General features: G+C 41.4%; 1 protein-coding gene across 3 annotated transcripts in view; it reads left to right on the top strand.

Moving 5' to 3' along the window:
* The window catches only part of BBS4 (Bardet-Biedl syndrome 4), a 1,226,477-nt gene that overhangs the window by 1,067,316 nt on the left and 144,033 nt on the right, over positions 1-15,128 (top strand). For all 3 annotated transcript variants that reach the window (XM_044077733.1, XM_044077734.1, XM_044077735.1), the window contains one exon: positions 10,714-10,927. In XM_044077733.1, the coding sequence (XP_043933668.1) occupies positions 10,714-10,927 (214 nt within the window). The remainder of the gene's footprint in view (positions 1-10,713; positions 10,928-15,128) is intronic.

Genomic DNA, 15,128 nt, shown 5'->3' with positions numbered 1-15,128 from the left:
CATTAATCTGCCTGTCTTCTTTCAAAAATTTGAAAACACAGGAGAGTACATGTTGATTTTGTTAGATGTTCATTGGCAATTACATTTCTACTTACATAGAACAAAAGAAGTTAGAAAATCTGATCAGCTGTTTATTTCCTTTGTGGAATTTAAAATTGGTAAATTAGTTACAAAAGTAGCTTTGGCAAGATGACTTACCAACTGTATATCTTTTGTTTACATTAAATTAGGTGTCTCATTACAAAACCTTTAAGGGCCTACTCAGCTAGATCTGTGGGTACTTTGTCAGTGTTTTTATCTAGGCATTCCATGGGCAACATATGTGCAGCTGCAACTTAGGCTAGTCCTCATATGTTTATTACTCATTACAAACTAGATCTGATCTCGAAGGGAAGGGCAGAGTTTGATTCAACCATGCTCAGGAATATCCTTCCTTAGAATCCACCCGGGATTTCAGTTAGCTGTGGAGACTCTTTCCCAGTAGTTGTAAAATGAATGAAAATTCACAACATCAGATAAAAAAGTTATGTAACTAGCATAACGTTCCATCTGTGTTGTCCATTTTCATACCTCCTTAACTCCCTGCCTACCAACCCCCATCCTTTGTCATGATAGATTCTGGAAGAATGAGAGCTCATAAGGGCACTACTGTGCCTTATTTTGAGCTCCAGATAATACTTTTTTTGTCAGGGATATTATATTAATATTTCTTACTTTGTGTCATCTAGCAAACAAGATCTGAGGTATGTTTGGGTTAGTGCATTGTTGGTGGGGAGGAGCTGGTGAGTTTTTAGGTTACCACAAGCTATAGTAATGGCTGAGTCAGATCTGAGGATTGGATCTGAACCCAATAGTTGAGGAAGAATGAAAATGGACAACACAAATGGAGTGCTATGGTAAGTACATAACTTTTTTATGCCACAAAACTATGTATATTACTGAGCAGTTCAGACCTGCAATAAAAGTTGTCAGATGTTGGTAACAGTGCTCTCTTTTAAATGTGAAAAAGGTTACATTGCTAGATTTTGTACTAATGATAGTAACACTGTTACACCTGTGAGAACTGCTAATAGTGATGTTATGCCTATAGAATGTGATGCATTATCTACTAAAATGGTTGAGTCTGCATTCTATTCCTGTACTACTACAAAGGTTAATTATTTGCAATGTCTTAATTGGTGGAGACAGCTACAAGGACCGCTAGATTTAGGCTGTGTGATCACACTGATAAGGGAACAGAATGTATTTAAGAAGAAAACCCTTGCTAGCAAAGGTATTTAAGTAATATACATTCATGAAGATAAGAGCTAGTATCACATTACTCGGCTAAAAATACAAATTGTGTTTGAGGAAGTAGTTCTCCTGTTGCTGTAGTACCCATCTTAAAGCATGACCTAGTAATAGGGAAAGATTTTCCCTACTGATATTTTTGAAGGAAGGTGGTCCTTTTCTGAAACCTTCATTCAGTATGGGGAAGATAACCAGAAAATGAATAAGCTTAGAGATATACATCTGCATAACTTGGAATGTGAGGGAAGCAGCCATCACACACATTCTTTAGACAGTCTTACTCCAGCAAAAGTCAGGGTATAGGTTTTAGGAAGCCCTAACAGTACAGACATTTGGCTGAGATGCAAAGTAAAACCTATACCATCTAGATAGCTATGTCAGCATTTATTTATTGTAGAGCAGCCAGAAAGAGCAGAGCCCATGTGGTGATGCCTTGAAAGCCACACCCACTCTTGAAAATTTTCTTACTGCAATGTATATCGTAGAGTGTCATGGGAACATATTGTTTTGGATATTGTTGAGCCGCTGATAAAATCCAACTGTGGGTTTCAATATAAATATATATGTATATATTTATACACACATACATATATATATATATATATATATAGTATTTTTATTTTCTGGAATAGGGATACTTAAGGAAATAGTCATTGATAATAGGACTACTTGTATGCACAGAATAATGCACCAGTCTCAGTGTGCCATTTCCTGGCTGATGGATTAAACATTTTAATTAAACATTAATGTCCATGCTGAAAAAAAGGTTATTGAGGAAGACAATTCATAATGGAATCAGTTACTATCTTGCTATTTTGTCATTAGAGAAGTGTCCCACACCTCAACAGAATTCAGTCCTTTTGAGTTATTATATAGAAAGCACTCTTGTGGACTGTTACATATTGCCAGAGAAACTTGGCAAGAAGAGAAAGCTGCTATTTAAAGATGTCATAGAACTTATAATTATCATTTTACAAGAAATGCTAAAAGTGGTGATGGCCATAGTACGTAGACGTTTTGAAAGAATCCAAGCTGGTAAAAGAGTCTGTAACAGAAATGCAAGGAATTTAAAACTGGAGACCAGCTGTTAGCTTTAGCCTGTTCAGCAGAAAGCATGTTCCAATCTAAATGGCAGGGTCCATTTGAAATAATGCAAAAGTTAAGTGAGGTAAACTACAGATTTAAACAGACCGGTATGAAAAGACTAGAGTATGTATACCAATTGAACTTTATGAAACCATGGAATGAAATGCAAACAAATGTTTATAGAATAAGAGACTAGTAACTCTAGTAAAGAAAAAAAAATCACCTCAAAGTCTGCAGCTTAGGTAGATGATACACTACTTAAGCCATAGAATCAAGAAGTAAGAGATTATATTAAGGAGTAAGGAAGAATTTTCAGAGCTGCCTGGTGGAACAAACATTATTTAAAAGCATTGTGAAATAATTTCAGGTAAAACAGTTAACTTGAATCTTCATAGAATGATAGTTACAAAGAAAGGATGTAGAAGAAAAAATAAAGAAATGTCTTGAACAGGAATAATAGAAGAGCCAAAAAGTGAGGTGCAACAGCCACATAGTATAGTGTGCAAAAGGAGGTACATTGATTTCCTTTACTGGATCTCTTAAACCAGACACAGAATGTTGCCCTCCTTGAACTCCAGTTTTGTGGAGATCCTGGAATTAATGCATCAGAGGGGGACTAGGCCCATTGACATTCCTTCCCTGGATGATGAAATGTTGTTTGGAGCATTCAGGGCTGGCCTTCTACTTCCGGGGTGGTCCCTCCTGCTTGACAGCATCATACTCTTGTTAGTGGAGAGGGCATGATGGGAACCTGATGTGGTAGAACCTATCCCACACAAGCCAGATAAGCTTTTAAAACTGCTGGAGGACAGATCGTATTGGAGAAAGGGCCCCTGTATTTTATTTTGTAGTTGAAGCAGACAATTAAATGGAGCTATCTGAGGAGAGCTGCATACTCCAACCTCCTAACAGGGATTTTAGGATGAATACCATTTTGGGGGATGTGGCTTACACCTCAGGAACTTTTTTCCACTGAGAGTGTTAAGTTACACATGTCATATGGAAAAGGGATGGGATGCAATGAAAAACAGAAAATTTATAGTGGTGGTAGCATAACGGGGAATAGGTAGGAGTGGATAGATAACAGAGGAGGAATGATTTGAATGGGAAAGAAAGAAAAACAGGACTGTTGTCATGAGGCAGATTGTGGAGGAGGGGAGTACCCTGTAGCTGATACATGATACATAGGAGGATCTGCTGCATTTCTGGCAAATAGTTACGCTATGTGGTTGTGAGGGTGAAGAAGATAATCATGAACCATACTGGAGATGAATTCTTTTTATGGTAATGTTACTATGGTTTACATTATCTTGAAATGTATGATCTGATGTTGTTAATCTTCATTCATTCCTTACTGATGGGTTATCGGTTCCATCCTCGAAACAGAGCAGCCTTATATCAAGCTCGCGTCAGCCAAAAATTCTTGAGCCAAAATCCTACCCAGAATGCTGTGCTCCCTGTTACCTCAAATCTCGTTTGCCGCATTGCTGTACAGCCATATCAAGCCACTCTCTCTCTCAGCTAAGTAAATAATTATTTGAAAGCTTATATATTGTTTGTACTTTTTAAAAGTTTTCCATTCAGTTACTTTTACTATACTCCTACCTTATCTTATATTTAAGACTCCCTCCCTATAGTCTCTTTCCTTTTATTACCCTTTTCTTACCTTTGAGGTAATTCTTCATTACCATCATTGGTAATCCTTCCTTCTCTTTCTCTTCTTACCCTTCTGGGTACCTTTCTTTACTCTTTGGTACTGTCGTTCTTCTCCACATCATTATGTCGGACAAGAAAAGTAGTGTTGGTTTCAAACAGTGTAAGGATCGTGGCCATAAGTTACCGCTTTCCGATGGCCATGATTTATTTGTCTGTTGCTTGAATGTCTCCCACCTTACTCTGGATCCCTCCTGTGGGATTTGTAGAAATTTTTCAACCAGGACTCTTAGAAAGAACAAGTTAATGCTGAAAGGTCTCCTCAAATCTCCTTTCTGTGAGGCTATCTCTGGGTCGGAGGGCTCACCTCCTCCTACTAAACCCCATAAGAGGCTTTCTTCTTCTTCCTCATCGAGGTCACTCACTTCATCTCCCTCTGGAGATTGCAAGGAGTCAACTAATAAGAAAGTGAAAATTGCTAGTCCGGCGCTGCCACCTGTGACCCTTCCAGGCAGGCACCGCCCCAGTTGATTCTTGCTCCAGCAATGTCCTCTTTATCGCCACCAGCACTGGAGTTCCTGTGCAGACACTTATGGCTCCTACAAGTTTTGTTGCAGCCTTTACCGGCACCGTCCCTGCAGATACAGTCTCCTTCGGCACCATTGGTGCAATCCCCTTCGGCTCCGAGTTTGATGATACTGTCCTCCATGGTGCAGACACCTTCAGCACCGACATGCTCTTCAGTGCAGTCCTTTTCGGCACCGTAATTGTTAGCAGTGTAGACACCTTCCTGTACAGCACCATACTCATCGGTGCAGACACCTTTGATTTCTATGGTGCTGCCTTTGTCGGCGCAGATTACCTCAACACCATTTTCCTCGGTGCAGACATCCTCGGTTCCGGGGTCTGCACCACTTGAACTAGCAAGGACCAAGTACTCTCCTTCTTTGGATCCGTTTGTTGGTAGCCAAGATAGCCCTTTTCTAGAAAGGCCAGAATCACCTTCAGGCTTCTCTATGAGGTCGACCAGGAGCCTGTCTGAACAAGATGTGTTGCGGCTTGTTGATGAGTTGCTTGTGGCCAGGGGTCTCTCTCAACCATCTAAATCTATGTTCTCTCCTTCAGGTGAATGTATTTCTCCTCAAATTCTAATATACACTCCTCCTTCGACTTCCTCCCAAGCATCGAAGCCCCTTCCTCCAACAGCAGTTTCCTTCCCTCCAACCCCTATAGTGGACCTCACTTTGGAGCTGGAGTCATCCTTGTGGCCCTCAATGCACTGGGCATCAGGCTCTTTTCAGGCTAGTGGCTGTTCCATGGGGGAGGGCATTCTTGGCTTCATGGTGATTTTTTTTCTATGGCACCCTCCAGGAATCCTCCCTCTCTCACACTTCACAGCCCTCTTGAGACTCTTGGTCTGGGTGTCAGCTCATTGGAGCGGGGTGTGACCCCGGTCCCGAGGTTGTTGTGCTTGGTTCCAGGCTCCCATCCCTCTTTGGGAGGGCTGGCCTTCCAGGCCATGGAGGGGGTGCTTGCCTCTGCTGGCAAACCCCTCATGTCGGAGTCCTCTCCTCCCTCTGTGCCGCAACTGTCACAAGGTACAACCACCGGACACCAGGCACAAGGGCCTCAGGTTTCTCCCTCTCAGGAGACCCCCTCTTTGTAGTCTTCCCCAGAACTACCCACTGAGGAAGTACCTTGCAAGGCTTTGTGCAAGCACATGGACTCCATTGAGGAGTTTTTGACCGAAGATATAGACTTTGATGACGGGAAAGGGTCCCCACGGTCACCCTCTTATGAGATCCTTAGACAGAGGGGTGACTGGAAGTCCTCTAATTCTTCCTCGGAGGAATCCATATTCATGCAGGCCTTTTGTGCCTGGCCCCCTACCTCTTGTGTTACCCCGCCGACCAATGAGCTTGTCCAGCTCATCATCCAGCATGCATGGAAGGCTACTGACACCCTAGAAGCTATACCGCAGAGGCCGGACAAGGTCTTATCTTCCCCATCTGAGCATCCCCATTGGTCAAAAGGTCTTCCAGTAGATGCCATGGTGGTGGCGGCTGCAACCAAGAAAGACTTGGCAGAAAAGAGCCAGACTGTCCATCCACCCAACAAGGAGTCCTGGGCGATAGATAGACTTGGGAAGCATGTGTTTACTTCATCGACCTTCGCCGTAAGGTCCTTGAAGTATTTGGCACACTTTACAAGGCTCCAGAGGGATCTTATCAACCAACTCTCTGAAACCTTGGCAGGAGCTGTTTCTGATGAGGTCTGTGACAACGTAGCTTCTTAGATAGCGTCCCTAGAATCCATATCCAATTCTTCCATGTGTCTTATTTCACATGCAACTGAAGGAGTGGCTAAAGCGGCAGGCACAGGTATATTCATGAGACGACATGCCTGGATGTGCCTTTGTGACTTTCCGGACTCCTTTAAGGCTTCCTTTATGAACGCCCCCATCGAGGCCACTTCTTTGTTTGGTTGTAAAGTTAAAGATTTGCTGGCAAGGTGCAAACAAGATGGCAAGACCCTATCTGCCATTGGTGTCAGACACTCCACTCTTGATCGATTCTACTACAGAAATCAGAGGAGCAGGAAGATGTGGCACAGGAAATCACAGGGCTCTTTCCATGATGCACATGCCGAGTTCTTCCCTAGAGGCAGAGGGGGAAACTCCAATGCGAGATGCCTCTTTTGAGGCAGAGGAGGTCCGTGAAACCGGGGTTACAGAGATTCCTTATCTGGCCAACCCTATCAGCGCTCCTGAAGCTTTGCCCAACTGCTCATTTCTGGAAGCGGTCATGGGTAATTTTTCCTTGTACCCCAGTGTCTGACAGAACATAACCACTGACTCTTGGGTACAACAAATAATATCCAGATGCTATTGCATCCCCTTTCATCTCTGTCCAACCTCATCCAGAGACTTACTTGTCATTCCACCCAGTCAAAGGGAAGCAGCAGCACACAAAATCCAAAAGCTGCTACAAAAAAAGAGTCATCCAGACGGTCCCCCCAGAACAGATAGTATCTGGTTTTTACTCAAGGTTCTTTTTGGTGCCAAAACAGACAGGAGACTGGAGACCAATTCTGGATCTCAGCACACTGAGCATATTTGTAAAAACAGAGAAATTCCAGATGGCCATGGTTCAATCTATCCTTCCTCTTCTGAAAGAAGATGATTGGATGTGCTTTGTAGATCTTCAAGATGCGTTTGTTTGTTTCTTTCGGCTTTTCCCGGTTAGGGGTCGTCACAGCAGAACTCATGTCCGCTAATGATTGGTAGTTGATTTTTACGTGCCGAGTTACCAGCCCTGATGCACAACCTTCAACAAAGGTACGCCCATTCACGCATGTCTCCACGCAGAAGACGCTCTAGCTGAGAATTGAACCGGACAGCGTCTTACTGTGAGGCCACAACGCTACCGCAGCACCACGGACAAGTGCTCAAGAAGATACCCCCACTGCCGCATAGGAGCCAGTCCCTACCGATTTTGAGCACTGACCTTCAGTCTCTCTATACCCTCCAGAGTGTTCACCAAACACATGTCAGTGGTCATCGCTCACCTGTGACTTCAACAATTCCAGGCATTTCCATATCTAGACAACTGGCTCCTCACCGCCCCCACCAAGCACCTGCTGGAAGAAGTCTTAGACTGCACTCTCCTCACAGCACAATGCCTGGGAATCACTATAAACTGGGAGAAGTCAAATACGAACCCAGCACAGTCTTTAGAATTCATCAGGGTACTGTTGGACATGAGGAATTGCACAACATCTCTTCTGGATCACAGACTTCAAAGAATAAGACAACAGGTTCAGCCACTGTTCTGTCACCACAAATCTTTCGCTCGGTCCATACTCCAACTCTTGGGGTCAATAGCAGCCATGATTACCATTGTTCCTCTGGCCATATTCCTCATGAGAATTCTCCAGTGGTTGCTCCTCACTCAGTGGTACCCTCTACAACACCCTTTGCCTTTTCAGATAAGTGTAACTTAGAGATGCACGCAAGATTCGCTCTGTGGATGTCTCCAGACTCCCAACAATGGTCTCCCCCCTTCATCCCCCAGCAACCAAAGGCCACGGTGACAACGGACACCTCTCTGATGGGGTGGAGGGGCTATGTCAGGGAAACCCAGTCCAAGGCATCTGGTCAGAGACAGAAGCCCTTCTGCATGTCAGGTGTCCTGGAACTGAGGGCGGTGCTTCTAGCTTTGCAAGTATTCCATTCCATCTTTCCATCAGGGATTATTGCAATCCAATCAGACAACATGTCACTGGTGTGGTACATCAACAAGCATGGGGGCACCAGATCTTATCCATTATGCCGAGAGGCCTTGAGAATATGGCAATGGGTGATAGCTTCCAACTGCTTTCTAATTGCAACACACATTCCTGGGAGCTCCAACGTGATAGCAGACAATTTGAGCAGGTGCATTCTACAACCTCACAAGTGGTCCCTCAACCCTGTGATAGCGGCAAAAATTTTCAAACGCTGTGGCAAGCCTTGCTGCGACCTATTTGCCTCCCTAACTAACTACAAGTGCAGCAACTACTTTGCCCTGATTCCTCATCAGGGACAGTTACGAGAGACGCTCTAGTCCACGCTTGGCCCTCAGGTCTACTTTATGCTTATCCTCCTCTCCCACTCATCTCCCAATTTCTGAAGAAAGCATGGCAGTTGAAAAGCAGAGTGATCCTCATTGCTCCATATTGGTCTCGACAAGTCTGGTTCCCCTTCCTCTGGCCTCACCTGCTAGATCGACCATGGATCCTCAATCCATGTCCAGCATTGATCTCCCATCCACAGGGTCTGACTAACCCCAGTCTAACAACCCTGAAGCTAACAGCTTGGTTTCTCCACTTCCAATAATTGCCAGGCAACATAACCTCTCATCCCTGGTGCGCAATATTCTTATCGCATCTCATAAATCGTCCAACAGACTAATCTATCTTAGTAAATGGAAAAGGTTTTCTTTATGGGCAGCAAATAAACAATTAGACCCCTTATCAACCCTGGTTTTGGTGGTTCTGGATTACTCATCACATATTTTTCACTCTGGGGTGTCTGCCTCTGCTATTTGGGTTAATTTAGCTGCCATTTCAAATTTCCACATTGGTTTTCAGGATTCTTCACTCATTTCACATAGACTCTGTAAAACTTTCTTGAAGGGAGTTCTTTACCTAAATCTTCCCTTTAGAGAACCAGTACAACCTTGGGATTTGGCATTGGTCCTACAAGCCCTAATAGCTCCCCCTTTTGAACCCGCGTCTTCATGTGATTTAAAGTACCTCTCTTGGAAAACTTTGTTTCTGGCTGCAATTACATCGGCCAGACATTTGTCAGAACTTCAAGCCTTATGCATCAAGTGTCCCTACCTTATTTTCCATAAGGATAGAGTATCACTGAGAACTAATTCTTCTTTTTTACCAAAAGTGATATCTCAGAGTGGTCTATCAACCAGTCTATTGACCTTCCAGTATTTTTTCCTAATCATTCTAATAAGGGAGAGTATTGCCTCCACTCCCTGGATGTTCATAGGCAAATACGATCCTATCTGGACAGAACAAAATCTAACTGTAACTCACATCAACTATTTCTGGCCTTTTCTGGACCAAGACTAGGTCACCCTGTCTCAGAAGTTACATTGGCGTCATGGTTGAGAAATTGCATTACCTTTATCTACAACAGGAACAATATCACCTTGTCTCACAGAGTGAAAGCACATTCTGCAAGGTCTGTGGCAACCGCAGTAGCTTTCCATGCTAGGGCTTCCCTCAATGATATTTGCTCATCTGGGACTTGGGACAAACCTCATACTTTTATCCTTCATTACAAATTGGATTTGGCCTCCAGAGGTAGAGCTTCCTTTGGCTCCATGGTTCTCAGGAATATCCTACCATGAGGGCCACCCAGGGATACAGGTAGCTGGGGACTCTGTCCCATCAGTAAGGAATGAGCGAAGATTAACAACATCAGATAAAGAAGTTATGTCTTACCATAACATGCCATCTGTGTTGTTGATCTTCATTCATTCATTGCTCCCCACCCTCCATCCCCTTCCGTAGGTTCCTGGTTGATCTCATGTACTCCTTTATTGTAGATCTATTATGACCAGCGGTAGCCTCTACTTTTGTCTATCAACTTGCAAACTCGATCTGAGGTAACAGGGAGAAGAGCATTATGGGTAGGATCTTGGCTTGGGAGTTTTTGGCTGACGCAAGCTTGATATAAGGCCGGCTCGGTTCCGAGGACAGAACTGATAACCCATCAGTAATGAATGAACGAAGATCAACAACACAGATGGAACATTATGGTAAGACATAACTTCTTTTTTTGTACTTACAAAACTAAAACATTTATGTTCATAATAAAATTAATAAAAACACACAAGGAAAAACAGCACTTGTCATAAAGAACAAGATCGTTCTGCTTTAGATCTTTCATCTCATTCATGTTTTGTTTTTAATTCAAAGGGGCAGCGTTTTATAAAAGTCATTAGATACTTGTAACTTGTTTGCCTTCTCTTTTTTTCCCTTATACAAAAGTACTTCAGCTTTTCAAAACCTGGAACCAAAACATGCATCAGCCCAAATTATTTACCTTCCAAATAACTTTTATTGCAAAGAAAAGACAATGTATCATTTTTATTCAGTTGAAACAAAATTTTATTTTTTTAGTTGATTGACATGGCCCAAAAGCTGGGAGCTGCTCTACAGGTAGGGGAGAGTCTCGTGTGGACAAAACCAGCCAAAGATTCCAAACCAAAGCAACGTGGGCCAGCTCCAAGCAAGCTGTCTGGTATCCAGCAACAACCATTAGGTTCTAACCAAGCTTTGGGACAAGCCATGTCTTCTGCTGCAGGCTATGGAAAGTCAATACCAATCTCTGCAGGTAAAACATTTATTTCCTATTGTGAAATTGAAAACATTCTGAAGAGAGAACGTATAAATAATAAAAAAATTAAAAGGACTTAAAATTGAATGCTGTAGTCAGACTTTGACATAATTTTTATTTCTAGCTGTGATTCTGTACATGGCTTTAGTAAAATGAGTAAAATATGTAGTTAGGTATTAACACTTAACATCCTTATAAGCAGATTGCATCAGTATTGCAAGATCTTGAGATACAGTACAGAGTTCCCATGCTTCTAAATTACAGTGCTTTTGACTTTTTTAAACAGAATTACACAATACTTAATAGCCGGTTAGTGTGTGTGTGTGTGTGTGTGTGTGTGTGTGTGTGTGTGTGTGTGTGTGTGTGTGTGTGTGTGTGTGTGTGTGTGTGTGTGTGTGTGTGTGTGTGTGTGTGTGTGTGTGTGTGTGTGTGTGTATCTATATTTACACACACACACACACACACACACACCTGTGTGTGTTTTAAGGCTGCCATCTCCTTTCATTACTGCTGTACCGAAGCAGGAAGAAATATCAGATGGACAGCACCATTTACATGCTGTCCATTTTGATCTCTAACTTGAAGGCAACATCTGTTTGTGATAACACTGTTAAATTTTTCCAGCAAGCCTGTCTAGGAATGACTCCAGAAAACCAAATGCCTTGTGTAAGAAAATGCATACATTGTCTTGGAAGAAGAGGATAAAAAGTTGCTGTAGTTATGAGATAGCAGTATAAGTGATAGATCTAGTGGACATAAGTAGCTTTGACAGTGGCCTGGAGGATATGTGATGGTTTAAGGAGCGTGAGATGAGTGATTGAGAAGGATTAATGAGTAGTTTTATGAGAAACTAGAGAAGGTCAGTACGGTAGAAAAAAGTGGGGGAGGGCCACTTGTAGAAAGAGGAAATCTAAGGTAGAATGAGAGATGTTTTTGAAATTGGAAATCTGAGGTAGGATAAGAGTTTTTATGAAGACTAGAAATGCAACAGGTGTTGGGAGATGGAGAAGTTGGAAAGATACCAGGGGATTTCTATGCATAGTGAGGAATGTGAGGATTATTGATGGTATTATATCAGGCAGGAAATGTTTGAATGGGGGCAAAAAGAGCAGGCCACAAGAAATTTGAGAGCAAGAGGGAGCATCTAGGGATGTGGAAAGAAAGCAGGAGAACTAGCAAAAGAAAATGAAGCAGGGGAAGATACCAACAGGTAAGCATGGAAGTTGTGTGAAAGATGGGGACTTGAGGAGGACAGAAGTTTTCATAGTGTTGAGTCGAGATATAATTGAAAAAAAAACATGGTGAAGATATGGAGGAGATGGGCACATGAGTTTTGAGCTTATTAGGGTGATATGAAATCCATTGTTTGTACCCTGTGTAGTTCTTTATTTTGGACTATAACTCCATTAGGTTGGGTAGTCACTTCACCTTATGTTTTATTAGCAGGAAATTGTTTTTTCCCACAGGATGAATGGGTTTTTAAGCGTTATGACTAAATAAGAAGTCAGCCGTAAGGAGAGTTTAAGCCTTTCCAACAGAACTCAAATGTGTTTGGATGCCACTTCTAATTACTCTCTTAAAATTATCTTCTGAGAATTTATTCTTATTTTAGTTTTACTATTAGATAAAATTGTGAGTTATATTTATTTATATTCTCTGCGTATTTTACTGAACCTACCAGGGGAATGTATGTGGAAAAGGTTTATACTTAATAGTCAAAGAGTAAATATTTTCTGTGAATTATTTATTGTGCAAGTTTCAGGGTGAAAAAATATCCACTGTTTATTTTGTTACTTGTCATAAAGTTGTAAAACTTTTGATTTTGCTTTATGTAATGCTGTCTTTTCTTCTTGACATTTTCCTACAGATTGAGTTACACGTGATACGTGATATATGTTACAAGACTGTGTTGTATGCTGAATGTGTTAAATTATTTTATTTTGGGTAATGGCAGTGACGTCTGGCGACTTCAGATTAAAGGGGGGCTGCAGGAGATTGCTGAATGGGTGGGGCCAATGGGAAGGGGTGTGACCAACTAGAAAGGGGTGGGGCTATGCTCAAAACCACAACAACTAGAACTTTAATTAAATACGCTGCCCTGGGTGCCAAACTGTCATTACAAGAGTCCAATCAAGACATAATGAAGTGTAGAAAAAAAATATTTCAATGCATTGGCTACATGACAACTTACTTGATATCTAGATGGAAACACAAAGGTTGTGAGGCATGAAAAAATACATTGCTTTTTGAATACATTACTGGAATGCCAGTCAAAATCAAGTATAAAAAAACAAACAGCACTCAGCTCAAGCCACTTCTCCTTGCACTGCAGTTCTAATTATAATTTACATTCAGCTTTATAAAATTACCAAGTAACATGCTGAAAGTAACAATCTCTGTGATACCCCCACTTGTAAAAATGTTTGTTATCCAAAAAAGACCTGCTGCCTGACAACAGCTATCTACTTGTTTCATGGGGAACACATGATCAAAATAAAAAATGAACAGTGAACAAGAAACAAGCTCAAGATAAATTGCTTAAAGGATTACTGCATAAGTTATGGACCACACATGATAGATTGGCATTCTGTTTAGTTTACGGGTAAAGCCTACAAAGATAACTGCAAGTCTCCAGCAAATGTAATGAGCTTCTGAAAATACTGTAATCCTGTCCTTTATTACAAATACTGTCATATGCATTTCAATACCTAAGGCATATACGTTATCTAATTATGTAAATATTCTCTGCATGGCAACAATGAAAAACCTTTCAATGTTGGTAATTCTTTAACAGTATGTTTATTAAAGCTTACTTGCATCTTACAATCTCTGACAAGCTCACCTGATGGTCATTAAAGCATTACTACTTTAATACAGAGCAACAGGGCACTGCAACAGCATGCATTTTCTGAATAATAAGAAGCATAAATCAGCAGTATAAAAATATGACAGAAAACCAGAACATTCTGCAAAATCAAGGACATATGAAAAGCCACGGTCATATTTGTGGTCTACCTTGGATGGGGGAATACTCTGCACACTTACACTGCATAACTGCTCCTTGCCTTGCTTGGACACATCCATAGCCACTACAATGGGGAGTGGGGTGCAACAAGTAGGTCACAGTTTGAAATGTCTCTGGCTGCCGGTGATGGCTCTGACACTCATACCTCTCAACCTCAGAGCAAGAAATCTGGACAAAGCCATACATAGAAGTGGGACACAGGCCCAAAAATAAAGACATTTAAGTAGTAGGTCTTGCATTAGTATGAATTTTTGAAGGGTATGAAATCTGAAACTCAAATGTCTGCCATTATTTTCTAACTTCAATCTTTAATGATTTGCTACTAATTTGCCAGAAAACCACAATTTTATGAAAAACAGACCAAAAATGTTATGCAAAAATATAAAATTGCCACACAATACAGCTGGGAACCTGTCAAAGAAGGCACACCTTTTTAAAATTAGTACTGTTAACTTGAGCAGCTGACAAAATAAGAGCATCTACATGCATTTCTGAAATAAAGGTAATCTATAACTGATCATTACAGTTATTTATAATTGTAAACCCTTTACATTTTCTTCCAAAATTGCCACTTTGCAGAGGGATTATTAGGGAGAGAGCATCATTTTGAGCCATAATTGGGGACAGTTGTGAGGATTGGATATTCCTAATTCTATAAAGTGATTTATTTGCACGTACCTCTCAACCTCTTAATGCAGGAAATCTGGACAAGGCCAAATATGTTGGGGGAACATACAAACAGTACTAAAAATTGCTCTTGTATAAACTTGACAGTTGATAGAATAACAGGTCTTGCTTTAGCATGCATTTTTCTGATGGTTATGACATCTGAAACTCAATGTCTGTTATTATTTAGTGACTTCATTCCTAAATGATTTGGCAGAAAACCACAAATTTTATGAGGATCAAACCAAAAATAAGAAGCAAAAATCTATTCATTCTGCAAAATTCTGGACAATTGAGAGGTATAGTTCAGCCAGGGCTGTCTGAGTTTGCTGCCCTCCCCCCCCTCACAAACTCATGGTCGAATGGAGCGTCCCCCTGCAGCCATTCCAATGTCCCATTCCTTGGTTATTTCGCCCCATTTGCCATAAACACTGTAATGTGCATACTGCTTTACTTCTGGGATGATATGGATTTCATTTGAAAGTTTTATTTTATATTTTACAGCAT

The sequence above is a fragment of the Protopterus annectens genome, chromosome 7.part0 (assembly GCF_019279795.1).
Source record: "Protopterus annectens isolate FY-2018-M chromosome 7.part0, PAN1.0, whole genome shotgun sequence".
NCBI lineage: Eukaryota > Metazoa > Chordata > Ceratodontiformes > Protopteridae > Protopterus > Protopterus annectens.
The sequence above is the reverse complement of the archived record's forward strand: the minus strand, read 5'-3'. Positions and strand labels throughout refer to the sequence as shown.